The following is a 27897-nucleotide window of genomic DNA, read 5'->3' as shown; positions in this document are numbered from 1 at the left end:
ATTTGCTTTCTTGCACACAATCTGGCTCCCCTACATAATAAGACTATACTAAGTACATTGAGAAGCTCATGTCACCCCCATCTGTTTTACAGTATCTACCATCCAGAGCATTGTTGGATACCTCTGTGTTGGATGAATGAATGCACTTTCGAGCATGCTGGAAACGGCCTCAGGAGCAAAATGGAGCCTGGGACCAGAGGGAACCCTCACCTAAACTCCTGTCCCCTTCCCTTCCCAGCCATCCCAGAGACCACAGCAGCACAAGAGGTGGCAAGCTTAGAAAAAGTTTAATTGCTGAAAATATCCCAGGCATGTGCAGGCCAGCCCCTGTGGGGCTCACACTCCCTTAACAGGCCGTCAGCCTGTGATGCCTGCTTCTCCTGGCTTCAAGCCTGGGGAGCAGGGTGACTGTCCCAGACCCCTGAGGCTGGTGCTGCTCCAAATGGTCTGGCAGGGGGCCAGCCCCCAAAGGCCATTGACCAGAATTGGGTCAGCAGGCAAGATGAGGTGGCATGTAATAACTGAAGGTGCTCTGCGAAAGCAGCCCATGTCCGAGTAGGGAAACCGGGATTCCAGGGCTTGCTCAGGGACATGCTACTGACCCCCACACTCATTCCACCCCCATGACTCTGGCTCCACATGCTAGCAGGCAGCTGAGAAGTTGGCAGTACCAGAGAAAGCAGAGGTGCAGACAATCCATGGGTGTTTTAGCAAGGCCTGGAGGGGATGGAAGTGCTCAAGGCCCAAAGAAAACCAGGGTTTCTGGGATGAGTTATGCCAGAGCCAAAAGGTGCCTTCCAGTTTGAGGGTAAGATATGAGGTGTGCAGGGGCACTAGGTGGTTCTAGGAGGTGGCAACGGCAGGTGAGGCCAGTGGTGGCTTGGTTGGCAGACTAGTCCTGGGGAGATAAAGGAAAGAGTGGGTGGGAGTTGAGAAGATGTGGAGAAGGGAGGTGGCACATGCTGCAGGGGTGAGTAGGGAGGGATGGGATGCCAGGCCTACTAATTCACTCACCCACTCGTCCTCGTCCACACCTTCGAAGGAGTCCTGGGGGAGCGGGTCCTCGCGATTCCCTAGCTTTGCCACCATGGCACTCAGCAGCTAGGAGAGTGGACAGGAGAAGAGGTGGGAAGGGAATAGGACCTCTGACCCCAAGAATGTCGGACCCCACTTTGAACCCCATCAAGATTGTGAAAGAGGCATTTTGTTCTACTTTGCCCAATGTGGGTCAGGCTAGAGAACTGAAGGGCAACTAAGGGGACCCCATCCCCTCCCCATGGCCAGCCCTCTCCTGTGCCTACCTCTTCCTTCTTTTGCTGGTCTGACTTTTCTTCCAGGTAGAGTGCTGAGGATGGGGCCCGCCGGACAGGAGCTTCACGGGGAGCCTGGCTCACTGGGGCGGGGCAAGGACAAGCATCGGCATAAGAGTCCCTTCGGTGGGGGATCTTTGCCCAACCTTTGGAACCAGCCACCTAGGGGATTCTGTGGCAGAGACCCCCAGAGGTGGCATTAACAACTACTCAACCCTCTGTTCATAAGGCCTGCCCTGAACACCAGGCTGTGTGCAAGCAGGAGTATGTGAGTATGTGAGTATGTGAGTGTGCATGTATTGGGGGTGGGGACTTGTGATGGCAACATAGACTCTGGACCCTGCCCTCCAGTGGTTTAGAGACTGAGCCTGGAGACACAGCCAGCCCATCCTTAGGAGCACCAGAGGTTTCTGCATGCCAGCAGGGACAGAGGATCTGTCTTCTGCCCCTTTCTCTAACCCCCACCCACTCCCTGCTGCCTACCCACCCCAGTCCCTCTTCTGACCTGGGGTCATGCCAGGGGGCTGCAGGCTGAGAAGCCGGGGCTGTCCGTTAGCACCTCCCAGCCAGTCTTTGGCACTGAGCACGGGCTCCCAGCTCATGGCTGTGTCTGGGAACACATCATCCTGGAAGAATTCTTTCTGCAGGGAGGGAGGAAGAGGCTGCCCAGAGGCACTGACCAGAGGCTCAGTGCCCACTGCCATGCATGGGGAGGGGCTCCAGTTTGGAGTTTCTATGAGTTTCAGAATCTCAGCAGGGTAAGGGAACAGGTGCCCCAAAAAGTAGTGAGGGGGGCAGTTTTGGGAAGGGCCACTCAAGCCCCAAAGCTCCAGAAAGGGGCTGGGTGTTGGCATACTGGGCCCCCATCCTCACCCTGACTCTGGGCAACCGGAAGGCAACGGGCTCCAGGGAGGTCTGGCGAAGCCGCAGGCATCGGGCAAACTCTACTTGGCGCACATCACACTCTGTCTTGGGCAGGAGTACAAAGCCCTGAGGGGATAGAGGAGTCAAGCTGGGTCTGGGGCCCAGAGCTCACAGCTGGGCACCGACCCCCCAGGGTGCCAGTACTCCTCACTTAGGAGCACCAGGACCGAGGCCCATTTCTGGACAGATCAGTCAGGGCTGTTACATGTTTAACAACTGGCTCTCTGGAGGAAGACGCCCTGATTCATTGCCTATTTCCATGGTTTGAAAACTACTGCCATGGCTGATTTCATTGACTTGTCGCATACAGATGTGGGAAGGAATGTACAGTAGCATACCATCATATAGTACTTTCCATTGGGCAGCTCTGACAGATGTAAATAACCTCAATGGCACAAAAGATAATAAAGTCAGGTAAAATAATTAGGAAATGATAAATTGAGTATTCATTTTTTTTTCCTGTTTTGTTAATCCTCACCCAAGGATATTTTCCCACTGATTTTTAGGGAAGAGAAAGCGAAAGACAGAGAGAAACATCGATGTGAGATAGAAACGTTGACTGGTTGCCTCCTGCATGAGTCCTGACCAGGGCCTTGGCCAGGGAGGAGCCTGCAACCAAGGTATGTGACCTTGACTGGAATCGAACCTGGGACCCTTTGGTCTACAGGCTGGCGCTCTATCCACTGAACCAAACTGGCTAGGGCTTTATTGCCTTCATTTTAAAAAATATATATATATCTCTCATTGACCTCAGAGAAGAAAGGAGAGGGAGAGAGATAGAAAAATCAATGATGAGAGAATCATCAATTGACTGCCTCCTGCACACTCCTCACTGGAGATCAAGCCCACAATCAATGGGGCATGTGCCCTGACCAGGAATCGAACCATGACCTCCAGGTTCATAGGTCGATGCTCAACCACTGAGCCCCAGGTGAGATAGAGAGAGGGGGGAGGGAGGGAGGGAGAAAGAGAGAGAGAATGAGAGAGAAACATCTATTTGTTGCCTTCCATATGTGCCCCAACTGGGGATCGAACCCCCAACCTTTCAGTATACAGGACAATGCTCCAACCAACTGAGCCACACCGGCCAGAGCTTGCTTTTATTTATTTATTTATATTTTTAATTGGAATTCTTTTTAAAAAAATATATTTTATTGACTTTTTACAGAGAGGAAGGGAGAGGGATAGAGAGTTAGAAACATTGATGAGAGAGTAACATCAATTCAGCTGCCTCCTGCACACTCCCCACTGGGGATGTGCCCGCAACCAAGGTATATGCCCTTGACCGGAATCAAACCTGGGACCCCTCAGTCTGCAGGCTGATGCTCTATCCACTGAGCCAAACCAGTTAGGGCTAATTTGAATTCTTTTTTGTTTAAAGTATTACATGAGTCTCCCTTTCCCCCACATTGACCTCTCCTCAGCTGCTCCCACCCCCCAGCACATGCCCTCACTCCCCTGGTGTCTGTGTCCATTGGTTATGCTCATATGCATGCACACAAGTCCTTTGCTTAATCTCTTACCCCCTCACCCCCCGACTTCCCTCATAGGTTGGACAGTATGTTCGATGGCTTGCCTTCATTTTTAGTGTAACTTATTTGCAGGCTCATATAACTTAACCTTATATAGTTTAACTTCCAATAATGGTTGAGTTTAACCACCAGCTCCTGGGAGCTGCTGAGCACACCTGACACGCCCCTGCATTTCCCCAGATGGCCATAAGAGGGCGGGGGAGCCATGTAGTGCCACCTAGGGAAGGAGGACCGGGTAAATGGCATTTCAGGGCTCACCTTGTGGGGGTCAGGCGAAGTGAAGCTGTTACACTCCAGGAAGAAAGGGGCCTCAGGGAGCAGCTCGTACAAAAACACTCGGGTGTCACCCTGGAAGGGGTGATAGAGGGGAGAGTGAGGTGGTCAGCTAAAGCTGTCTTCACCCAATCTCCTCTCATCTGGCCCCTGCCCCGCACCTGTGCACCCCTGCTTACCTTGCCCGTGAGTAGCACCAAGCTGGTGTCTGGGTCATAGTTGGGCAACAGGGTGGAAGGAGCCACGTCCAACCCCAGCACTGCCAAGGGGCCACCAGCCAGGGCCTTGGCTGAGTACAGGAGTAGCTGGCGCTCACTTCGGCTACAGCGGGTTAGGGGTGGGGGGTGCAGAAACAGGTTCATATTGCTGAAGGGGCATGAGGCAGGCAAGGACTCCAACAAGGACCCTGATCTTGTTGAGCTGGGGGCCTCAAGGCCAGAGGAGTAGCTCCTGCCTATCCTCTTTTTTGATCCAGCCCTTAGAATTAGTGGCCTGGCCTAATGCAATAGTGTCCTAACTTGTCGCCTGCCTCAACCCCTCTTCCCTAACTACTCCCCCAAACCCTCACTGCCCTCCAACGCTCCTCAGCAGTCCGGGCCCTGATACCTGTCCAATGGCCACTGTGGCCCAATAAGTCTAGATTTTTCTCCCCAGGGTCTGTTTCCTGCCCTCTGCTCCAGTCAGGCTGGTCAGCTTCCTGGTCTTTCCACCCACACTTGATATCCTCTGGTTACTAGCCCCTTTGTGACCCAGTTCCCTGCTACACCTCCCTTAGGAGGCTCTCCCTGATCCCTCCTCCTAAGTGACAAATGCCCAATCCTTGGCCCTCCCAGTAGGCTTGCTTCTATTTAGTGTGTTTCAACTAGTTCCTAGCTTTCATCCCTCTGGGCCCCCAGCTGACTCACTATTCCCTCCCTTCCCACCTCCCTATCTCCCTCCCATCCATCCATCCATCCATCCATCCATCCATCCAGTAAGTGATGGGTGAAGACAGCTTCTGCATGCCTGACTGGTGTATGTGTGTCTGGGGGAGGGAGACACAAGTGGCTCCTGAAGTCTGGAAATAGGTACGATAGCTCCTGAGTCCTCACCTGTCAAAGCCAGACACCAGCAGACAGTGACCATCACACACCCAGACAATGCGGGCTCCACGGGCCCCCTCAGGCCCTGGGCCTTCCTGTTGGAATACAGCACATGAGGGTCAGCCAGGCCCCCAATGGCCTGAGGACTTCCCCCATCCCATCTTGCTTACCTGCAGGGGCTCAGGGCTACTCCGGGGCTCATAGACCCGCAAGCATCCATCCTTGCAGACAGAGGCCAGCTGCTGCCCATTAGGACTCCAGGCCAGGCCAAATATCTGGGGGCAGGTAGGGAGGTGAGAGGTGGTCTCTTGCCCTGTGGCTGGGCGCTTGCCCCCACAGCTATCCTACCTGGTCCCGGTGGCCCTGCAGCTTTAACTGTTCAACTCCAGCCTGAAGGTCCCAGATGCGAATGGTAAGGTCATAGGAAGAGGAGGCCAGTAGGTCGGCCGCCAGGGGGTGGAAGCGCAGAGAGTAGATCTTCTCTGTGTGACCTGGGGACCAAGGCATGGGGTGATACTGAGCTCCTTAGGAGCCACTGCTTGTCCCTCCGCCCCCTGCCCTACTAAGGCCCACCTGACCTGTCAGCACAGCCTCCGGTGTAGTAAGCACCTCCACTAGGCCCTCTGGGGGCACCCGCCACAGACGAATCCTGGCGTCCTCCCCGGCTGCAGAAAGCAAAGGCTCACCACTGCTGGGCCCAAGACACCCAGGCTCCCCCTGCTCCTCTTCAAGATCCTGGGACCGTCCCTCAAGCCCAGCACCCAGCCTCTTTACCCACGGCAAGGCGGTGGGGGTCAAAGGGGTCCCAGGCCAGATCGGTCACGGCTGTCCCATTCTGAAGGGTTGGCAGTGCTGTGTCAGGCAGGCGGCCAGGCTTCTGAAGCTGTGGGAGGTGCCCCCACACCAAGTACCGTTAGTAACAAGCAGGGCTGCAAGGCAAACAGCATGCCTGGGTCCCCACCCCCTGTAGCTGATGCCCCACTGCTGGGTGGCCCAAGCTCTCTGCCTTACCCACCTTGTGCTTTGAGTCTTAAGTGACAACTGTGAGGCCCCAGAAAGTGTGTGTGTGGGGCGGGGGGGGGCGAGGTTGCGGGGAAGCGTGAGATGGTGGAAAGAGCTCCAGCGTAGGGCTTAGGTGGCCTGGGTTCAAATCCCCAGCTCCACCACTTACACAGCTGTCCCAGCAGGTCACTAAACCTCTCTGTGCCTCACCACTCTCATCTGTAAAATGGGGATAAGAGTGGCACCCCACATGGGGCAGCTGGGAGGATTAAAGGGGATGCTGGGTAGATGCCTAGCACATGGCTTGTGCTCAGGAATGTGGACTGGTGTGAATACGGATACCTTTAGTGTCCCACAGGGACTTAGGGGCAGCTGTAGTAGGGTGGGGCTCTCACCTCGAGTACAGCCACCTGCCCACCACTGCTGAGCAGGGGCACGGCCACACGTAGTTGGTTGGCACAGAAGCCGTCGCTCTCACCGGGTGTGGTGAGGTTGAGCCCCTTGAGGTTGGTGATATGGCTGTCTCGGTGTAGGATGGTACCCTGAGCATGGCGGAACTTGGAACTGGGGCCTGGTGGGCAGTAGGGACACAGAGCCTTGTAAGGATACCCTACCTGACCACCCTGGGCTGCCCTGCAGGAGGACCCCTCACTGCAGAACCACACAGGGCATGTGCCCAGGCCCAGACCCCTGCTGTTCCAGCCAACACAACTGGCCCAAAATGGAAAGAAACTCAGGGTATCTCAGTGAAAGCGAAGGGCTCCAGGGAAGGTCCAGGCCACCCTCTTCCAGATGAGACTGACTTCATACCACAGGACATGGGACTCCACCAGGAGGGGAGAGAGGCTCGGGTACAGAGGAGGATGACTGGGCTGGGGGTGGAAGGGTTAGCTGCCCCCTCACCACCCACTTACCCAGAAGGCTCTGCAGTGACCTCTGGCTGGGGCTGGTGCCAATGCCACTGGTGCTGGAGAGCGAGGGCTCCAAGCTGGATGGCGTGGAGGGTGAGATCAGAGAGCTGGGAGGGGAGGAGAAGCCCTCCTGGGGGCAAAGCACCTGGGATCAGTCACAGGCCCCTTGGTGAGTTGGCCAAAGAGAGGGGATGCTGGGATCATCACTCTGGGCCCCTCCTCCTGGACTGTGGCACACTGAGCTGGGCATGAAGCCTGGCTCTGGGATATGAGGAAGGGGCCTAATGGCAGATGCTGACAGGGGGTGGGAATAACATGGGGGTTAAGGGAACTTCAGACCATGGGACAGCAGGTGGCAGCATTTGTGGGAAGGCGGGTGCAGGGTGGTTAAGATCTGCCAATATTTCAAGAGAAGCCAGAAGTCTAGATTTTATGTGACAGTCTCACTTTCTACTACATGTTTGTCATGCCTGACAGCTAGAAAAGGCTAAAAAGACCAGGGGCCTCCCACTGGCACTCACACTGGGGTCCTTGTTGCCTGTAGGCAGCTTCGCAGGCTGGACTGCATCAGGGGAGGTCTCTGTAGGGGGCACCAGGTGGGAAGTGAAGCTGGGGTGGGGCTGGCAGGTCGGGTTGAGACTGACCTTCTGTACCTGTGAGGGAGGCAGCAGTTGAGGGGTGGGCAGGGACGGGGGACACAGGACAGCTGAGTTAGTGCACAGCTGGACTGTGGGGGCATGCATGGGGCTGCTGTCAGGAGGGCTTCCAGGGGCTGGTGGAGACCAGGAGCAGCCAGCCAGGCCTTGGTCCTACCTGCAGGTTGCTCCCAGCCCACCAGGAGTGCGGTTCAGAGGCAGGCACGCAGCCTGCAGTGTCGGGGAACAGGTCCTCGTAGAACTCCACAGCCTGGGGGCAGACAGGTATGTGGTCAGTGAGGCACCAGGCCCCCAGGCCCTCCCAGCCCCTCACCCAGGCCCCCCTCACCTTGCGGGGCACGTGGAAGCTGATGGGCACGATGGCTGTGTCAGTCAGCTGAAGGACTCGGAGTACCTCACAGCCCATGACAGCCAGCGCCCTCCGCGGCACAAGGGCAGCCCCCCGAAGCACATTCTCCAGGAGGCACTGGGTCACTATTGGGGAAACCACAGGAAAAGAATCAGGGTGGTCAGGGAAGGGGAGGCGGGGAGGAGAGAGAAGGGAAGGGAAAGAGGGCAGGGGAAGAAAGAGAAAGGGAGGAGAAAAACACACACCAAGAAAACAAAAAAACAGAGAGGGGAGGGGAGGGTGACGGGCAGTGCTTACCTGGGCTCAGTGCCGGCTGTTGGGGGGCAACCTCGTAGCAGTACAGCTGACTCTCACCCTGAAACGAGCCTAGCCTAAGGACCCTCATTGACCAAACTCTGGTGACCTGGGGCAGCCCCAGGCCCAGTACCAGCTCTCCCATTCCTCTCTAAGGACCCGAGCTACAGAAGCATGACAGACACCATGCGCTGGGCAATGAGCTGAGCCCTCCGTGGACTTCACTTCACCTGTTCTTCATCAGCACTGGGAGTATACGTTCAGTATTTGCAGACTGCCTACTCTGTACTACACTGCCCTATTTTCACCCTGTTCTCATGATGCTGACATTCATGGATGGAGACTTGGAGGCCTAGATGCTGGCAGGAGGCTGCTCAGCCTGGCACTAGTGAAGCCTGGGGAACACTGTTCTGGTTCCTCCTTTCTGAGGGCGGTAGCATCCTGTACTCCCCACTCTCCCAGATGTCTGCTTAGGTCTAAGGTCAGCACTAGGCTTGGCATGAGCCCTAGGGGCCAGACGTGGGTGGACATGGGTAGGGGTGCTAGTGGTGGGGTAGTTCCAGCTGCTCCCTTACCTTTCCCGCCAGGACCAGGAGCCCAGAGTCTGGGTCCAAGAGGGGCATCAGAGACCTGTGGGAGAGAGAACTGGTTGATGGGTGGAGCCAGCCTCCCGAGGTCCAAGGGCAGTAAGAGGTCTGTGAGCCTTGTGACCCAGATAAGGGCTCAGGCCAAGCATCACAGTGGCTGGGAGGGATGTGGTCCCTCCAGCTGCATCCAGCCAGTCCCCCAGAACCCTCTGTCTCATCTCCCTGTGCTACCAACACACCAAGCATGTCCAACATCCTAAACTTTCTTTTCCAGAGTCCTCCATCTGCTACCTGCTTTACTTAGAACTTGTGCTGGGCCCTGGGCACAGGGAATCCATCCCCTCTTTCTGTACCTCAGCCCCATTCTCACCCCAGGCAGACCCCACATTTTGTCCCTGGTCCCTGGTCCCACCTTAAGCAGCCTAGACATCATGCCAGCATTACCAGGGCAGGTGAGAAGGTGCTGGAACTGGGGGGTTCCCTGCATCCCCATCCAGTGCAGTTGGGTGGATGCTCCAGGTCTGCACTAGGGTTTGGGGGCCATCTCCTCAGTCACCCCAGGCTCCTGGGGCCTTGATGACATCTTAGAGACTCAAATTCCCCCTCCACACCGATCTTGATCCCCTGTGGCCAAGCCTGAGCCAGAGCAGGGCTTCCTTTGCTGCCAAGCTTCCCTGCCTCCCCGTTCTTCATCCCCCCCGTTCCCAAGGCATGTCTGGGGAGGGACGGTGGCTGGGAACATGGAGGGAAGGCTGGAGGCCCCCAGCATCCCTGCTGCTCTGTACCCATCTGATTTTGGCCAAGGGCCTGTGGCTGTCCAGGGATTTATGATGCCCCTTTTCCAGGCCCTTCGCAGTCCCCAGCCCTGTGAACATCGCCTTCCAGCCCACGGTCTCAGGGGCAGGGGGCCCAGAACTCTGGTAGGTGCCTTCATTCATTTGTTTCCTGGTCTTGGTTTCATGTCCCTGGGGACCCACAGGATTGGGTCCCCATTTTGACACTTGTCTCCACACAGAACCCTGTCCTCACTGTGGTCCCAGTGGTCAGCAGTCACCCAGCTGTGACAGCTGCCTCTATCCTCACCCAAGCAACAAAGGGCCCAGCCCTCTCCTCCCCTGCCTGTCCACCCCTCCCAGCCAACTTCCCAAAGCTTGCCTGCTGCCCACCTACACCCCACACACATACCCTGCTGGGAGCTACAGAGTGAGCTGAGCAGCTGGGTGGGGCCCTGGTTGTCTCCACAGCTTCCTGGAAGACCCTGGGCTGGTCACCTGTGAGTAATACAGCCTCTAATTACCCTCAAGCCCAGCAGGGAGAGTTGGCTCAGAACTACCCTTCTTTTCTTTTTTTAAAATATATTTTTATTGATTTCAGAGAGGAAGGGAGAGGGAGGGAGAGACAGAAACATCAATGTTGAGAGAGAATCATTGATTGGCTGCCTCCTGCATGCCCCCTGCTGGGGATCAAGCCCACAACCCAGGCATGCGCCCCTGACCAGAATCGAACCCGGGACCTCGCAGTCCACAGGCTGACACTCTATCTGCTGAGCCAAATCAGCCAGGGCCAGGACTGCCCTTCTTGACCTGGTCTGACCACTGCCTGCCTTGGGGGAGGGGCAGGCAGGAGGGACAAAGCAATGTGTGGCCTGGGGTGCCCCCCACACTGATGCTGGCTTCAGAGGGGTTGGACACAGGTCCATCCAGCAGCTCTAACAGGGCTTTCACTCAGTTCATTCTCATTCATTCCTTAGGCAAGTTGGTTTGTGCCCAGCCCTTGACTCCACCTACAGGCATGACTGGAGGTGGATACAAAAGACCCCACCTCTGACCTCCAGAAGTTCCCAACCTGGAGAGGCAGACACAGTCCACAAATATGTGAAGGGAAAGTTCTCTGAGGACACACAGCAGAGAGCAGAGGGGATGTTCCCAAGTCCAGGGGAGAGAGTTCCAGGCAGAAAGAGTAGCATGAGCAAAGGGCCTGTGGCAGGTGGGTGCAGGGGCTGTTTGAAGAATGAGGACAATGTAGTTGGTGGCCTGGGCAATTACGGTGAAGGTCTGAGGCTTGGGGAGGCTAGATGCAAGACAAGATGGGATCTAATACATCAGAAGGAGTGTTCTGCCTCCATCAGATAAGCAACGAAAAGCTGATGGCACATCTTAAGTATTAAAACAGGGATAGGAGCCGATGTGCAGAGGTCACCATGTGGAGATGGGTAGGGAGAGTGGAAGCAAGAGGTGATGGGTTCAGGGCAGAGTCTGAGGACAAGTGGGCTGGGCACTCCTGCTGCCTTGGTGAGAACTGGTGGGACTGTAGTTTCCACCACAGCATTGATGGCTCACCTGTGCTCTAAACCAACCTCCTTAAGAGGTTTGACCTGGCCTCCCTGCACACACCCCATCAGTCCCAGCTGGCCAGCTTACTGACTCAGGTGCTCGGGGTGCGGGGGCAGGAAGTCATAGAGGGCAGGGCTGGCTCCTCCAACAGGTCAAGCCAGTCTTCCTCACCTCAGGCAGAGCTATCTGAGCAGCTCGGTAAGGCGGGAGCACCTGCCTGCCAAGGCACTGGCCAGGAAATAGGGTCATGGCACAAGCCCCAAGGGTTGGCCAACAGCTAGCATGGGCCTGACCCCAGGCTTTACCAAGAAAGCCATGCTAGGTCTGGGTCTGGAATGCAGAATGGAGCCCCTGCCTGGCAGAGGGCCAGAGGTGGTGAGAGCTGGCATAGTCACCTCTCCTGCTGCCATGGCACAGGGGGAGGACTAACATCTGGGCCTGTCACTGAAAAGGGCTCTGACCAGGGTCCGGTCTAGAGCTCAGATCTGCCTCCTAGCTCTGAGCCCAAACTCCCAGAAGATGCAGGATGATGGTGGTACAGAGTGGGTCACACAGGGGAAGGATCAATCTCTGATAATTCTATCAACTCTCCTAATATTCTGACAATTAACACAGGAAGTAGTGAGGTGTGCCTGCTTCATTAGGCCTTCTCTGGTTCCTCCCATCAGCCCACATCTTGGCAATGCCACTGGTCCAAAACAGTCCAGGTCCCTTGGATCTGACTCCGTCACCCAGGCTGGGCTGTGGGGACCTTGGACTAAGCTCGGCCTCACACTCCTCAAAGAAGCTCCAGGTAACCAGGTTCTAAAGGGAGGTGGTATCTTGAAGGCATATGAGGAAAGGATGGACAAACTTGGGAGTGGTCTCCTGGAAGCTGCCCTTGAACCTCTAGGTGGATAAGAGCATGGCCTGTCTGAGTCCAGGGTGCAAGATCATGGCAGGAGATGGACCATTTAGGCAAATAGGGTCTCTCCATCATGGAGAACTGGCTGCAGAGGTAAGAGGCTTCAGGGCCTCTTCTTTGGGAAAAGTCAGGCTGGAGGTCCTCAGAACATCCACTCCCTCCTGCAGTATCTGTGGACACTTCTGAGGGTGTTAGGGGACACAGGACACAAAGGCAGAGACATAAAGACAGTCTGACCAGAGCCACATGGTGCTTCAGGAAACTGAGTGAGTGAAGTAGCCTCATGTGAGACAACTGGGAGTGGTGGGGACTGCGGTGACGTGTGAGCCTGAGGTTTGGTCAGAGGGGGCAGTTGCCACTGGCTCCAGCTGAGAGTTCTTCCTGTTCAGGCAGGCTGGGAAGTCCCACTTTAATGTGAAACCACCGAATTCTTAATGTTTGCAATGGCATCAAAGTTTTAAAAAGCCCCATACAGGCCAAATGAAACACACCCAAAGGCCAGCTCTGGCGCAGGAACAGTGGTGCAAAAGTTATGCTACACATACACCAATATCAAGATAATCAAGGAGGGCAGGTGTGGCGTCCAGACCCCTGCCTATCCTGGAAAGGGGCCCTGTGGGGGAGAAGCCCCGAGGAAGCTAGGAGCTGAGAGGGGAAGTCTGGGAGGTTAAGTGTTGCAGCTGGACCCTACTTAGCTAATTAGCAACTGGACATGGAGGCTGTCCTGCCTTCTGGAGGTGATCAAGTCCTGCAAAGACCACCTATGCCGCCCCCCCATGGTGTGGCCCAGCCTCATGGGACAAGCCCTCGGGCCTGAGATTCACGCTGCCCCAGGCAAAGGCCCTGGCTGCAGGCCAGGCTAGGAGAGGCGGGTGTCGGGGGCCCTCTGGAACTTAGGAGCTGAGCTGGGACCCAAAGCTGAGGCATGCCTCTGACCACAAACATGTATGGGAGGAGGGCAGAGCCTTTTCCTGGAATCCTCCAAGGCAGGGGATTTTTCTGGACTAGTCCAGCCCCTGGCACACGTCCCTCTTGCCCCATCAAGGGCCACTGTCAGCTGTACCCAGGCCCCGCCCACTGACGAGGCCCAACCTCCCTCCCCATCCCAGGCCCCCCACCCCCACAAACACATTCTGGCTTTGGAGCTGCCTGTAACTGTGGTGCTTTGGACAGAAGGTCACTTCCCCTTCTGTGCCTCAGTCCCTTCATCTAAAACACGGGAAAGGTGATCCAAGGATGCTCACAGCCTGAAAGTCGTCATGTCTAAAAGGAGCCCAGAACTCAGATTTGGTGTTAAGAGTTTGTTATCTAGGAGGCTCTCAGAAGAGCCTGCCCAGGAGTTGTTGAAATTGGGATTAACTACCAACAATAGCACATTCAGAGATTTCACCTAAAAAACAATAAAAATCCAGATTTCCAGTTTCTCTTGAAAAACCCAAAGTTCTGGCAGGCTGAAGCAGGTCGTGGGGGCTGAGTTCCTACACCTGCCCCCACTCCCCTCCTCCCCTGCCTTTCCAGGTCTGCACAGGCTCTGGGGTCTGCTTCTCGGATTTATATCACCTGTCTGATTGGTCACAAGCATCCGAGTTTGGGACTGTCTCACTGAAATTCGCTTGCTTTCTATGCGGAAAAACAGGGACCTGTCCCGGGTCATAAGGCAAACACAGCTCGCCGGCCTGGAGCTTTGGACTCCTGACTCCGCGCCGGGAAAGACACGATCTCTCCCGCCCCCGAGTTAGGGAGGTTGCGGGGTGAGGACCAGGACGCCCAGCCAAATGACCCGTTCGGTGGGTAGGGGAGGCGGGTCTCTCTTGGCCCCTTTCCGCCCCGGCCAATGGGAAGCAACCCCGCCCCCCCGCCAGCGGCAGCCCCTCCCCCCTGCCTTAAAGGCGCGACCCGCCTCCCGCGAGCTGACTTCGCAGCCTGAGCCCACGGCGGGGGTACGTGGACGCGGTTGCCTCGGGACCCAGGAACCCTCCGGTCTGGCCGGCGGGGAAGGACTGAGGCCGTGGCCCGCCCCGCCCGGCTCCCGCCACTGCTGTCTGGTGAGTGTCTGCTGGGCTGGGGGGCTGCGGACGGGAATGGGGGGCGCCACCGAGGCGGGTTATGCACATGCGCCGACCACACGCGCAGATCCCCCTCCGCACGCACACGCACTCAGGGCGGGCATGCGCCCTCAGCCCCGCACCATCACCTGGGCAGACCCGGCCGCGGACAGTCCCTTGTCCGGGTGCGCGCGCGGTTGTGTGTGTACAAGGGCTCGCCGACCGGCGGGGCTGCGAGTAGACAAAATAAACACCCCCTCCCTCGCTTCCTCCTCCCACGGCTGGGCCCTCCGGCATGACCAGTTTTATGAATCAAATCCCTTTGAGGGGATGGCCACGCCATAGTCTTGGGTTACTTTTACCTCCTAAAGTGGGACGGTCTAGTTCTGTACCTGGAGCCCCCGGTGCCCCTGTGCAGACTGGCCCGCTAGGGTCCCGAGGGCCCTTGTCACTCAGGACAGAGCTGAAGTGGAGGGGGCACAAGTATGCAACCCAGGGAGGTGTAAGCGGGTGGCTGGCAGGTACTAATGCACCATTCCACACTGCCACCCGCCCTCCCACCCCCTCCACTCCAAGACACTGCAGACCTTGGGTGCCTGGGCCCCAGGTATTATCATCTCTGCCTCTTTCAGAGAAGGGGCTTTGCTTGGGCTTTGAACCCAATGGCCTGGAGCCAGCCTAGTTCTTTGTGTCCCAGGGCTGGCAGCACTGGGGCCTGAGGGCTGCCAAGGTCCCCCTGTGGTCACTGGCAGATCAGCTGATTGGTGCCAACCATTCCTTAACCATTCCCACACCAGGGTCGCTGACCACTTCCCCACCCCAGGGAATAGGGATGGAATCTGCAAGGTGGGAAGGAGGAAGAGAGGAGACCCTGAGAGTCCCAGTGTCCCCTGCTTGCCTTTTGCACCAAGGGTAGGTGAGGCTCTAGAGAGAGGCACCAGGTCCCAGTGTCCCCCCCCCCCCCCCCCCCCCCAGGCCAAGAGCTTCTGGGGCAAGAGGAACTGGAATGGACATCAAAGGACCCTTCTCACTACGCTGGACTTTTGGATGTTAAGGGTACAAAGGGGTGGCTGGGCTGGTACCCTCCAAGTAGGGTCCATTCAAGCTGGTCCAGCAGACAGTGAATCCAGTTAGGGCCCAGCTGTTGGCAAGGCCCAACAGCACTAAGGCAAGCGGGTAGGGGGATGGGAGAACAGTCCCCTGAGTTTGCTGTCTTCTCCCAGGGGAATCAGGCCCCAGAGCTTCTGTAAACAGAGTGTCAGAGGCAGGAAGAGGGCTCTGGTAATGAGCAGCCCAGCTGGATTCCCTCCAGACCATTATTTGGTCTCTCCTGGGCCCAGGGAGGGACAACCAGCATACTCATGCCAGGCTGGGGGCCTAGGCATGGCCTGACCCCACCTCCCTGGCTTTGTGCTGCTGTAAACGGAAACAGCCACCCTGGGACCTGTGGGTCCAGAGAGTTAAATGGGACCATTGGGGGCCAGTGTTCCAGGGCATTTGCTGGGATGGCACCACTCTCTAGACTCTGGAAATGGGGAACAGAGTTCAACACGAGAAGACCCTTAGACATGCTCTGCTTTCCCCAAGAAGGCCCTCCTGGCAGGCAGCCCCAGGGCCAGGGAGATGCCCTGGGCAGAAGATGAGTCCAGTTTTTGGCTCCCATTCCCGACACCCCCCCACTACAGCCCTGAGAGAGTTGGGACAAGTCGAAGGTAAAGAGAGTTGAGTCCTCATGGGGGTTTCTAAGTGGACCCTATCCCTGGGCTAGGCAGCTCATGGAAACAGGAAAGCGGGGTCGGGTCCCAGCTGGGCCCAGGAGGCAGCTTCCACCTCAGCAGGCCAGCCAGCCAGTACACCCTGGTGACCAGAGAGAAGCATCCCTGACCATTGGCAAGCCCTCAACTCATGGGAAGGGCAGCAATGCCACCTAAATGGGTTAGTGACCCCTTCCGGAGCCCCCCTCAGCTCTCCTTAGAGTCTCCTCCCTGGGTTGGGGAGCCCAAGGCTCTGTCTGCACTGCCAAGAAAACCAGCTCCCCTCACTGCTGTGGAATTTGTGAGAGTTCTTGGAGAATGGGGAGGGAGGGTGTGTGTGTGTGTGTGTGTGTGTGTGTAAGAACACAGCCCACTGGGCGTGTTTTGGGCGTGGGTGTATGTGTGCGCGTGACTGGAGCAGGGCTATGTTTGGGGGCGGGCAGGGGTGCTGCGGGAGTCTGCATGCACCACAGGCGGGCCGGGCGCAGGCTCAGCCTTCTTCCTTTTATCGGTTTCCACATTCCAGAGTCAGCCGGATTGCTTTCCCTTAGCTGGCTGGGCCGCCTGGCCGGCCAGGCCTGCAGGCCTCCCCCGCTTTTCCTCATTCCAGCTTCCCTGGGTATGAGGAGGCTGGGGCAGGCTCCCTTAGACCACCTCGGTTTTAGGGGGTGGGGGCAGGCGAGGAGCCAGTTCTTCTCCAAGGTTGGGGAAGGCCCCCCCACCAGTCTCCTCCAGAGAAATGCAATAAGGCTCTGACATTCCTCTGAGGCTGCCTGAGAGATTTAATTAAGGAGGGAGGAGAGAGCTGGCTTGCCTTGAGAAGGGGCTGGCGCTGGGGCTGGGGCTGGGGCGGTCACTGGATAGACAGCAGTGAGAAGTGAGGGGAGGTGGGGGCAGGGGGTAGCTCCCCTTATCAATCTCACCTGCCCACTGATCAGTTCACAGATCCCAGGAAGGGCCAGCCACTTCTGCCACAGGGTGACTTAGATCTCTAGGCATGGTGAGCATGAGAAGGGCAAGACCTCCTCTGGGGTCACTTCCTTCTCAGATCCTGTCTAGGTCCCAGACAGCCTGGGCCCAGCTGGCGTGGGGCTGGTGGCCTCCCTTGGTGACTAAGGCCTTCCTCTGGCAAAGTCAGGGTTAATTGCAGGGTTAGGACCTTTCTTGATGGGTGCTTGGCCCTGGGTGGGGACAGGGCAGTGAGGGGCCCAGTGTCTGAGCCCAGCCCTGGTGGCATCACACCTGCGCGTGCCAGGAGAGGCATCTGGACTGGCCCATTTCTAGTTGGGCCCCAGCCACCACATAGCTCCCGGGGCAGCAGGTGTCCTCTCCCAACAGAGTGGCACCTCTCCTGGCTGAGATGGCACGTCCCGCTGCCCTGAGGGCTCACTTCAACTGTGGATTGGCCTTAGTCACTGATCTTCCTGCCCTGGGCTGACAGGTCTGGTAGCTACCAAGTCACCCACAGTGTCACAGAAGGTCCCCACCCGAGGCCTGGCAGGCTGCTGCTCTTCCCCCACACCTGCTCAGGGATCTTGCCCTGACTGGGAGAAACAAGCTGATGTCCAGATTGTCCCCTTTGCAGCCTCCTGTCCCAGGGTCTGAGCCCTGGCTGGAGGGGAGACTCAACCAAGGAGCTTTTCCAAAACACAGCTCTGCCAGACCTCACCCCAGACATTCTTATTTAGTGAGCCTGGGGGTGGGGCCCAGGCATCAGGAACTTTCCAAAGCTGTCAGGGTGATTCTGATGTGCAGCTGGTGTTGAGAAGCCCTTGGGGTTCCAGGTGGGAGATGGAAGCCCAGAAAGGGAAGGGAACTGGATGAGGTCACGAATTGAGTGTCAGGGTCTTATCTGTAAATGAGCAGAGCCAGTTGGAGTGGTGGATGGGGTAAGGCAGAGACACCGAGACTGGTAAGACCTCCAGCTTAATCATGGGGCAGGGGTCTGGCCCCCACCTGGGGAGAGGGCCATCTCTGAGGAACCTGAGGCTCTGCCCTCTTGGCCCCTTCTCTGAGGACCCAGGAGGGAGACTCCAACCGCTCTGTCCTGCTGGGTCAGGGGCTGCTTTGTCCCGGGGATGGGGAGACGGGTGGGCCCGACCTGGGCCCTGAACCTCCTCAGACACGTCAGCGAAACTGGAGCCAGCTGTCCTGGCCGCCGGCACAGTCCCGCCTGCCTGGAGGGTTGGCAGACTCCTGGGCTGGGCTGCTGCCAGGTCTGGCCGGCAGTGCTTAGCCCGGGCGGGCCAACACTGGGAGCCAGAGGCCCAGGGCCCCAGGGTCAGGCGTATAGTACCCGACCCCTGCACTTACTCTGTAGGGTTGGGCACAGGAGGGGGTTATGCTGGCCTGTCCTTCCCCAGGAGCAGTGAGATGCTTCAGCCTTAGATCTGATGCAGTCACACAAATGCCCAGGTTCCACCCGTTTTCCAGTCCCTGCCTGACCCAGAGCAGATGCTTCTGTGTGTCCCATACTTGGGAGTGGGTGGGGGCACTCTGGGTCCCCTGAGAGCTGCGATGATGGATGTCCTTACTCATAGAGCCCTCACTCTGCTCTCCCCTCACCCTGAAGTCATATGCTGAAGGGGACTGGCCAGAAGACAGCTCACCCCTTACCCCCTCCAAAATTAAAGGTTCCTCTCCATCAGGCTGCTCTCCTACGCCCATACCCAAGGGTGGAGGTGCGGGGGTGGGGGTGGGGGGGCGTGGCGCGGGCAGCCTCTACATGGAGGCTTTACCCTCAGCCCAGGAGGCTTCCTATCTGTGCTGAAAGTAGCATGAAGCCTCTCACACTATGGCATCCTTCCCAGAGCGGACTCAGGTATTATGGGTAACACCCTCAGTAGCGAATGTTGACTGACCACTCAGAATGTACTCCAAGTACAAACTAAACAACCCTGAAAACCTGCTATTACCTGCCCCCCAACTTAACAGATGGGAACTGAGGTGAAGGCCCATGGCCAGGTTGCAAACACAGGTAGTCGGACCCTAAAGTACCATCCCCCAAACTGTTCCTTGGGGGGTGGCAAGGCCAGCAGCAGCAGAGTCCAGGCCTCTGCCTGCTGCCTCTTTCCACCAAACCATGGCAGGGCCAGACCACGGTGGGGCTTTGTTGAATCTAGATGGAGGGCCGAAGCCCTGGACCCTGTTGCCCTCTCCCTCTAGTCTCCACCCCCCCCACCCCCTCCAAATGCCAGGGTTGCCTCCAGAACTCTCCCCACACCCTTTTCAGAGAGAAAGGTCCCACCTCCCTGCCTCAGGTCAGCGGATCAGATATCAAAGCCCAGGCCCCTGGTCCTTCAGAGCTGCTGAAATTGTAACTGGCTGGACAAGGGCAGCCATGACCCAACCCCCCTCATGAGGCACCCCCACCCCCAATGCACTCACACACCAGCATGGGCCCAGACAAGCAGAATCGCTTCCAGAACTTGTTAGAAGAACTTGCGCATTTGAAAACAAACAGAATACTGGGTGCTCAGAACAACTCTGAAGGGTGAAGCAAGGCAGCTGAGAAACCCAGGAAACAATTTAGGGGCAGAACTTGGGCCCAAATTCAAGCCTCTGTCTCCTACTATCCTACTACTTGATGCCTGCTCCTCCGCGGTCAGTCTTGGCCCTCTGTGCCCCTTCTTTTGGGAGGGGGCGTTGTCTGATATCTGCTCTGCTCTTGGTGCCAGGCCCTTGTGGGAGAGCCCGTGGAGCTACCAGCCCTCATTTGCTGTTTTCCAAAGCCCCTGTGCCAGTCCTTGCTGAGTGATGGATCTGGGCTCAGGCCAAGGCGCTCACTCCTGCCTCCTAGGGAGTGGGAAGCAGGTTAGCTGCTGCCTGTTGAAGGCTCCCCAGCCCGGGATGCCAGTCGCTCTTCCTCATGCAGCCTTTGCTCCCAGCTACTCAGCCAGATTGCCACTCAGGTCCAGACAGAGCCATAGCAGTCACTGCCTCCCTCCCCCATGAGGACTTTGCTGATTCAAGGGAGCGAAGCCTAGAGCCCACGCTGGCCCCCTCCTTATTGCAGAGTGGGGAGTGCCCCCGCAGTGCCCCAGTCTTGGGAGGTGTCTCTGAAACGCCTGGGGGACAGATGAAGAAGCCTAGGCGCTGAGAGAAACCACTGTCTACACCTTACAGCTCTGACACCCATGGCCCAGGGTTGCCTGACTAGAGCATGAGTTCTTAACCATGACCTTATACAAGTCCTATGGGAAGCCAAAGTCACGGGTGACCAAGCTGGCCACATGGAGGGGTCCCCTCCCACCCTGAGTCTGGCTGCTCCCTTCCTGACCCCGGCCTGTTCCTCCAGGAGAGCTGATTCAGGGGGAGGTGGCTCACCCCCCACGTCCACGTGGGGGTGGGAGACGCTCATAGCCCACATCTGGAGGCCAGGCTGAACTCTGAGTCAGTGAGGGTGGAGCAGGTCCTCACAGGGGAGTAGGCTGGGTGGGGTGCACAGATCCCCCTTGAGATGGCACTGGCAGGGCCAGGGATGCATGTGACAGCCAGGAATCTAGAGAGCAGGGGAAGGGGCACTGGCTAGGGGTCAGGTAAGGCCTCCCTGGCTAGCTTCTGAAGGGCAGTCATCAGTGTTAACTAGTGAAGGGCAAGGCCAATGGCCCCACTTCCCAGGCAAGGATGACCCTGCAGGTGGGCAGGGTACCCAAACTGGGTGGCAGGCCTTTACCTAGAACTGGCCTAAGACCACAGTAGCCTCCCCAGTGACTCGTTGAATCCATCCTGGGACCATCTGCCCATCTTCCACCTCATATTCCAGCACACTTCCCTATTTGGGGGAGGGACAACCCAAATAGATGGCAGTGGGGCAGAAGGCACCCTGGGTGGGGGGGCCATGTTACCTGCCTTTGCCTGACAGCTGGCCAGTATGGGGGAAGGGGAGGCTGCGCCCCAGCACAAAAGGCCCTTGTGTAAGCAGAGGTGCCTGGAAGGGAGGGGTGCTGGCCTCTCTGGGGCTATACAGGCTCAGATCGTGGGGACTGCTGCTGGGGGTGGCACCTAGATTTTCCCCAGGAGCCTGAATGAAGGTGGGCCCCAGCTGTGGCCCCATCCTTTCTTGGGCAGGTCAAACTACAAGCTGGAGCCTGGAATGACTGGGGGACCCACCCCCACTTACCCCGGCAGGACTGGGCCCCGCATCAGGCAGCAGGCACAACCACACCTGGACCTGCTTAAGGACCGGGGCTCTGGCTCAGATTTCTCAGTAGTGCAACGGCAGCAAGTCACTGCACCTCTAGGAGCCCCCCTTTTCTGTCATCTGGGAGTGATGAAAATAGTTTCCACCTGGAATGGCTGCTGGGGAAACTACAAGAGGTGGCTAAATGCTCAGTGACACTGGCACATGGGAAGGGCTGCGGCTCTGCTTCAGTGCCCAGCCCACAGTGGAACCCAAGAAATGGTAGATGAAGGAATCTGGGGAGTATTTCCAGGTCTGGCACTGCTTCTGGGGCCACCATGCAACCAATGTCCCCCCAACTTGAGCCCTGGGTCAGCCCAGGGAGGCTTGGATCCCCTCACCTCTACTTCTATCATTGTGCCCGTAAGGGGATATGAACACAGGGTTCCCTCCTTATACCCTCCCCCTGCCAATTGCTCAGCACCTCTGCTCCCTTCCCTAGGAACTTTCCTACTGGCCACATCCTGGCCATCCCACAGCTCCCGTCCTGGGCAGGTCTGACTTCACAAGTGGAAAAACACCAATCCCATAGTTTCCATGTGAAGTCTTCCCACTGCGGTCTCTCCTCACTTGGAGGATGTAGAGCGTGGCGGCAGGGGCCGGTGGCCTGGGGCAGCCAGCTTCTCTACTTACGCACTGGGCTGACTGCCCACCAATCTCGAAGCAGCGTCGGGGAGGGAGCCGCCATTCCCCTTGCTTCCCTGTCCACCTCAGCAGAGATTTTGGGGTGGGAGCATGGGGGAAGGGCCACAGCCTGATGCTTTTTGATCATGTTCTCTCTAAGCTGCAGAGGTGGGAGAACTGGGTTAAGGTATAGAGGTCCTTTGTGGTCATTGAGTGTTTGGGGGCTGGGCCCTGTTCTGCATGCATCAACCCACTGAACCATGGTGACAGTGCAGGAAGTACCAACTGATAGCATAGTGAGGTCATGTGACTGTTCAAAGGCACATAGCAAGAGAGTGATGCGACTGGGACAGGAACTGGGCACAGGCATTGGAGACCTGACTCATAACTACAGTGTGCTGTAGGATTTGGGGGAAGGGAGTGAAGGGGGCTTGGAATTCCCTTCTCAGTACTTCTTGCCATGGCTGTCTCCTGGGCCCCTGACTCATGGTCTCCTGTCTTTCCTCTCTGCTCCCAGGGACCAAAAGATGCACTCCAGTGTGCCTCTGCCCCTGCCCCTGCCACTGCTGCTGCTGCTGCTAGCTCCAGGGCCTGGGGTGCAGAGCTGCCCGTCTGGCTGCCAGTGCAACCAGCCACAGACAGTCTTCTGCACTGCCCGCCAGGGGACCACAGTGCCCCGAGATGTGCCGTCCAACACAGCAGGCCTGTATGTCTTTGACAACGGCATTACTACACTCGAACCAGGTACCTTTGCCAGCCTACCAGGCTTGCAGCTCCTGGACCTATCACAGAATCAGATCACCAGCCTGCCCAGTGGGGTCTTCCGGCCACTTGCCAACCTTAGCAACCTGGACCTCACTGCCAACAGGCTGCGTGAGATCACCAATGAGACCTTCCGCGGCCTGCGGTGCCTGGAGCGCCTCTATCTGGGCAAGAACCGAATCCACCACATCCAGCCTGGTGCCTTTGATGCACTTGACCGCCTCCTGGAGCTCAAGCTGCAAGACAACGAGCTTCGGGCACTGCCCCCGCTGCGCCTGCCAAGCCTGCTGCTGCTGGACCTCAGTCACAACAGCCTCCTGGCCCTTGAGCCGGGTGCCCTGGACACTGCCAATGTAGAGGCGCTGCGGCTGGCTGGCCTGGGGCTACGGCAACTGGATGAGGGGCTCTTTGGCCGCCTGCGCAATCTACACGACCTGGATGTGTCAGACAACCAGCTGGAGTGTGTGCCACCTGCCATCCGGGGTCTACAGGGACTGACACGCCTGCGGTTGGCTGGCAACACCCGCATTGCCCAGCTGCGGCCTGAGGACCTGGCTGGCCTGGCAGCCCTGCAGGAGCTGGATCTGAGCAACCTGAGCCTGCAGGCCTTACCACATGAGCTTTCGGGCCTCTTCCCCCGCCTGCGGCTCCTGGCAGCTGCACGAAACCCTTTCAATTGTGTGTGCCCCCTGAGCTGGTTCAGCCCTTGGGTGCGGGAGAACCGAGTGGCACTGGCCAGCCCGGAGGAGACACGCTGCCACTTCCCACCCAAGAACGCTGGCCAGATGCTCCTGGACCTCGACTATGCTGACTTTGGTTGCCCAGCCACCACCACCACAGCCACAGTGCCCACCACAAGGTCCTTGGCATGGGAACCCACACCCTCGTCTTCTAGCCCAGCCCCTACCTGGCAAAACCCCACGGAGCCTGCTGCCAAAGCCCCGAGCCTGCCACCTGCCACCCCACCCACTGTGGGAGCTGACCCTCAGCCCCAAGACTGCCCAGCATCTATCTGCCTCAATGGGGGTACTTGCCACCGCGGGGCTAAGGGCCACCTAGCCTGCCAGTGCCCTGAAGGCTTCACTGGTCTGTACTGTGAGAGCCTGATGAGGCAGGGACTATGGCCCTCCCCCACCCCAGCCACACTGAGGCCTCCAGGGCCTTTGCCCCTCGGGATCGAGCCAATAAGCCCCACCTCCCTGAGGGTAGGGCTGCAGCGCTACCTGCAGGGCAGTACTGTGCAGCTCAGGGGCCTCCGCCTCACCTACCGAAACCTGTCAGGCCCTGACAAGCGGCCGGTGACACTGAGGCTGCCCGCCTCACTTGCTGAGTACACGGTCACACAACTTCGGCCCAATGCCACCTACTCCATCTGTGTCAGGCCCCTGGGGGCTGGGCGGATGCCTGAGGGCGAGGAGGCCTGTGGAGAGGCCCACACCCCCGCAGCTGTCCGCTCCAACCATGCCCCGGTCACACAGGCCCGAGAGGGCAACCTGCCGCTTCTTATTGCGCCTGCCCTGGCTGCCATACTCCTGGCTGCCCTAGCTGCTGTAGGGGCAGCCTACTTTGTGCGGCGGGGGCGGGCCGCGGCAGCTGCAGCTCAAGGCAAAGGGCAGGTGGGGCCTGGGCCCCTAGAGCTGGAGGGGGTGAAGGCCCCCTTAGAACCAGGCCCCATGGCAAGTGAGGGCGGTGGGGAGGCCCCACCTGGTGGGCCTGAGTGTGAGGTGCCACTCATGGGCTACCCAGGGCCTGGGCTCCAAGGGCCCCTTCCCACTAAGCCCTACATCTAAGCTGGGAGTGATGGACTATTGGGCTGGGCTCTCAGCCCTGCTGGGACTGAATAGTGCCCTCCTGCTATAAGATCAAGAAGTTCTCAGATCCATAAGATGAGGTCACATCAGGGCAGGGGCTGTGGTGATTACAGCAAGTCCCTGCCCCTCTCTGGACCTTGGTCTCCTCATCTAAGATGCTAGGACCCAGGTGAAGACCTCTAAGGACCCCCCCAGAGCCCAAGTGCCTCTGAGGATGGCATCTGCCCTGTCCTCTGCCATGTGCAACCCCTGGGGTGGAGCAGGGCAGGCAGGTTCTGCTGTGTGCTGGTAACACAGGCCTAGGGCTGCCAGGCCCTCAACCCAAGGAGATTCTGGGGGCCAGTGAAGGAAGCCCCCAGAAAGAGAGAAAAGGGAGAGCGGGGGTAAGGATGGGTATGTAGCCCAGCCTTGGCCCCAGGGAGTGAAGTAACAAATGAAACTGGAAAGAAAGACGCTTTAGGAACAAGTTTTGCTTTTGTTTTTTAAAAATATATTTATAAGAGATCCTTTCCCATTTATTCTGGGAAAATAGTTTTCAAACTCAGAGACAAGGACTTTGGTTTTTGTAAGACAAACGATGATATGAAGGCCTTTTATAAGAAAAATAAAAAATAAAATAAAATGAGTGTTTTTCTGGCATGACCCCAGGCTCCTGGACTGCGTGGAGGGAGGGTAGGGGTGCAGGGTAGGTGTAAAGGGACAGCCCTCTGGGGAACTGGGGGCCAGGACCCTTCTCCCCAGTGGACACCAGGCCCTGGCCAGCATTCCTTGGGCTTGCGAGGGCCATGGTGGGTAGGGTGGCATTCCCACAAGTCCTATCCTGGGCTGTGTCCACCCAGTTTCCACTGAGGTACCCAGTCCAACCTCCCAGTGGGGCAACAGAAGCTGGGCAGTTTCCAACCTCGGTGAAGAATAACAGGGCAGCCTTAACCTACCCAGCTGCAGTGCTCCTGTAAGAGGCTCATGGCAGATACATGCCAAGAGGATCTCCAAGGGCCCTTTCTCAGGGACGGATTGGACAGCTAGTCCATGCCTGCCTTCCTCTGTGGAGGGGATGCCTTGAACTATGTCCTGCCAGGCCCTCATGGATGGTGCAGGTGGCACACACAGCTCACCCTCCCTACAGTCCTGTTGCCCCTCTGTATGGGCTTTTGCTCCAGCTGCAGAGAAGGAGCCTTAGTCAAGGGCAGCACAGATCCTGAATGGCAGGAGCCCTCTGGTGGGTGAGGAGGCTGCCAGAGACTATTAGGAGCTGGTGGCCAAGGATCAGGATCAGAGATCTGAGTCTGGCCTGTGGAGACCTGGTGGCCCTTCAATGTCCCTTTACTCTCTGCGGTTGGAATGTGCCTGGCTTTCCAAAACCCCGGAAGTGGGAGTGTTTTCCAGGAAGACCACAGGCAGGGGCAGGACCAGGGATGATGAGAGCTGGGAGCTTGGGGACAGTGATGGATATAGAGCACCTTTTCCTAGTAACTTCAGATGGTGGTCCCTGGGGCCACAGAGAGGTCCTGCAGATGCTGGAATAGGCTCCCCAAAGCCCTATGCCTGTGCCCCTCTGTGGGTCACAGCCCCTGGCTCCTAGCCTCACCCTGGCAAAAAGGAGGAAGCTCAGTCAAGCCCGGGGAATAGGCCCTGCGGCTTGGGGCGTTGATGTCAGTGCTGACTTAGGCCTGGCCACGCGAGGCTCTGGATTCAATTAGCGGCTGCTGAGGGTTCTGGCATGAGAAGGAAGGAGGTGAGCAATGGGTCGCGGGGGCAGAGGATGGTGGCAGCGGGCCTGGGTGGGGCCCCATCTTTCTGAGCCAGCAGCGGCAGCCCAGGTGGATTTCCTGTGGGCCTGGGTCTCATTACTGGAACGGCTACGCTGAGGCCTAGCCCCCCACCTCGGCAGCCCAGTCAAAGGGGCCATTGTGGGCCTGTGGGCTGCTGCTGAACACGGTGGCTGCTGAATAAATGTTTTCCCTGCAAAGCCAACCCTGGCCTCATGGGCCAGCAGGGGGTGGGCGGGACCTAAAGAAAGGGGGCTGGTGTGAGCCCTCTCAGAAAAAGCACTGGGGGATGAAGGGAGGATCAGCCTAAGGGGGCGGGGGTGTGGGGTGGGGGGGGGAGAGGGGGTGGAGGGGGGGGCGGGGGAGGCAAGCCAAGATGTAGCCCCTAGTCAAGGCAATCCCAATGGCTCCAGGCCAGGCCCAGGGATGGATGTGGACAAATGCCAGCCCCCACATTCTTGAATCCTTGCTGCCATAGGGCCTGTGCCACATGGGCTTATACACATTCCCATTTCATGCCCATACCTATGGGTAGACAGGCTGAGAGAGGAGAGACAGCAGCTTGCTTACAGCAGGCGAGGACGGCTCCCAACACCCAAGATCCACTCCCTGGCCAGGAGAGCATTGTGAGCCATGGGGAGGGCTTGGATTGCCAGAAGAGGGGTGGGGCCACTGTGAGCAAAAACTACGCAGGCGGGAGGAGGCACCCAATCTCTAAGAACATGCTGGGTGTGGGACCTATGGACAAAAAGGGGCCATATACTAAACCTGACAAACTCAGGGGGAGGCCTGCATGGTGGGCCTTACAAACTTAGAAACCGAAAGTAACCACATAGGATGGTCTGAACATAAAAATTTCTAGCTAAAATTAGGTAGTCTTTTTGCATCTAAGATAGCATTACTTTTGAAATGTCAGAGTAAAGTCCTTTTCCAGATCCCTCAGGGCATACCCATGGCACCTGAGCAGAGACCACAGAGCCTTTCATTGCTATTGTTCCCTGAGTACCATCCCTAGGTGCTGTAAATGGTAACGGGTAACTACCCCATACCTACCAATGTAAAAGAAGCATGTGTCTATTATATTCTTTATCCAATCTCAGAGATTTACCCGCTCTGCTTTCTCCCGCCTCCCTAATCTCCTACCAATTCATTTCATTTAACCCCTTACTTCTCCTTTGATTATAATGTATAAAATAAGCTGTAAAATTGGCATTCTCCAGAGCATTTTCTCAATCTGTTGAGGTTTTGCTTCCCAGCAATTATCGTCAGTTTGGCTCAAATAAACTCAAACATTCTCTATAGGTTTGGAGGTTTCTTAGCTGACAGATCTCGTGCCTCTGGCTGATGAATGGGCTTGGGTTAGGGGTCTGGCCAGAGGTGGACACTTTGGTGTGAAGAAGCAAACCCAATCCCACCCTCCAACCTGCATAAGCTTGTTGCTGGGATGATCTCAACAGAGGACCCACTTCTCTGGCTTCAGCTGCCTCTTCAGTAACATGGAGGGGAAAAAATCCCTAACTGCCTACAGAATAGGCACCTGACCATTCACCCAGTCCGGAAGCACCAAACCTGGGACAGGTGGTGTTTATGTGTTTCCTGGATGTAGCACAAGCTGCTTCATCACCAGATCCTTATAGCCCCCCACCTCCACCTCCACCAGGCCCCCACCTCCATCTCCACCAGCCCCTCACCTCCACCTCCACCAGCCCCTCACCTCCACCTCCACCAGGCCCCCACCTTCATCGCCACCAGCCCCTCACCTCCACCTCCACCAGCCCCTCACCTCCACCTCC

At 57.5% G+C, this 27897-nt stretch overlaps 2 protein-coding genes across 2 annotated transcripts in view; one reads left to right on the top strand and one right to left on the bottom strand.

The window, feature by feature from the left end:
- Window positions 1-268: 268 nt before the first annotated feature.
- Window positions 269-27897, bottom strand: part of CORO7 (coronin 7) — a 57978-nt gene continuing 30349 nt past the window's right edge. Inside the window, exons 10-28 of the mRNA XM_070413093.1 lie at window positions 8909-8963; window positions 8337-8394; window positions 8019-8164; window positions 7848-7940; window positions 7556-7687; window positions 7038-7164; window positions 6519-6694; window positions 5896-6004; window positions 5700-5786; window positions 5470-5612; window positions 5292-5396; window positions 5131-5216; window positions 4219-4360; window positions 4025-4114; window positions 2184-2300; window positions 1816-1951; window positions 1302-1393; window positions 1015-1101; window positions 269-898 (exon numbers count right to left, since the gene is read on the bottom strand). Of these exons, the coding sequence (XP_070269194.1) occupies window positions 893-898; window positions 1015-1101; window positions 1302-1393; window positions 1816-1951; window positions 2184-2300; window positions 4025-4114; window positions 4219-4360; window positions 5131-5216; window positions 5292-5396; window positions 5470-5612; window positions 5700-5786; window positions 5896-6004; window positions 6519-6694; window positions 7038-7164; window positions 7556-7687; window positions 7848-7940; window positions 8019-8164; window positions 8337-8394; window positions 8909-8963 (1987 nt within the window). The 3' untranslated portion in view covers window positions 269-892. The remainder of the gene's footprint in view (window positions 899-1014; window positions 1102-1301; window positions 1394-1815; window positions 1952-2183; window positions 2301-4024; window positions 4115-4218; window positions 4361-5130; window positions 5217-5291; window positions 5397-5469; window positions 5613-5699; window positions 5787-5895; window positions 6005-6518; window positions 6695-7037; window positions 7165-7555; window positions 7688-7847; window positions 7941-8018; window positions 8165-8336; window positions 8395-8908; window positions 8964-27897) is intronic.
- Window positions 14086-26273, top strand: VASN (vasorin). Its single transcript, XM_070413092.1, has 2 exons — window positions 14086-14202; window positions 22280-26273. The coding sequence occupies exon 2, from the start codon at window positions 22290-22292 to the stop codon at window positions 24312-24314; it is 2025 nt and encodes a 674-aa protein (XP_070269193.1). The 5' UTR covers window positions 14086-14202; window positions 22280-22289; the 3' UTR covers window positions 24315-26273.

Source organism: Myotis yumanensis, unplaced genomic scaffold (genome assembly GCF_028538775.1).
Source record: "Myotis yumanensis isolate MYYU_CA2020_CCGP unplaced genomic scaffold, mMyoYum1.0.hap1 SCAF_4, whole genome shotgun sequence".
NCBI lineage: Eukaryota > Metazoa > Chordata > Mammalia > Chiroptera > Vespertilionidae > Myotis > Myotis yumanensis.
The sequence above is the reverse complement of the archived record's forward strand: the minus strand, read 5'-3'. Positions and strand labels throughout refer to the sequence as shown.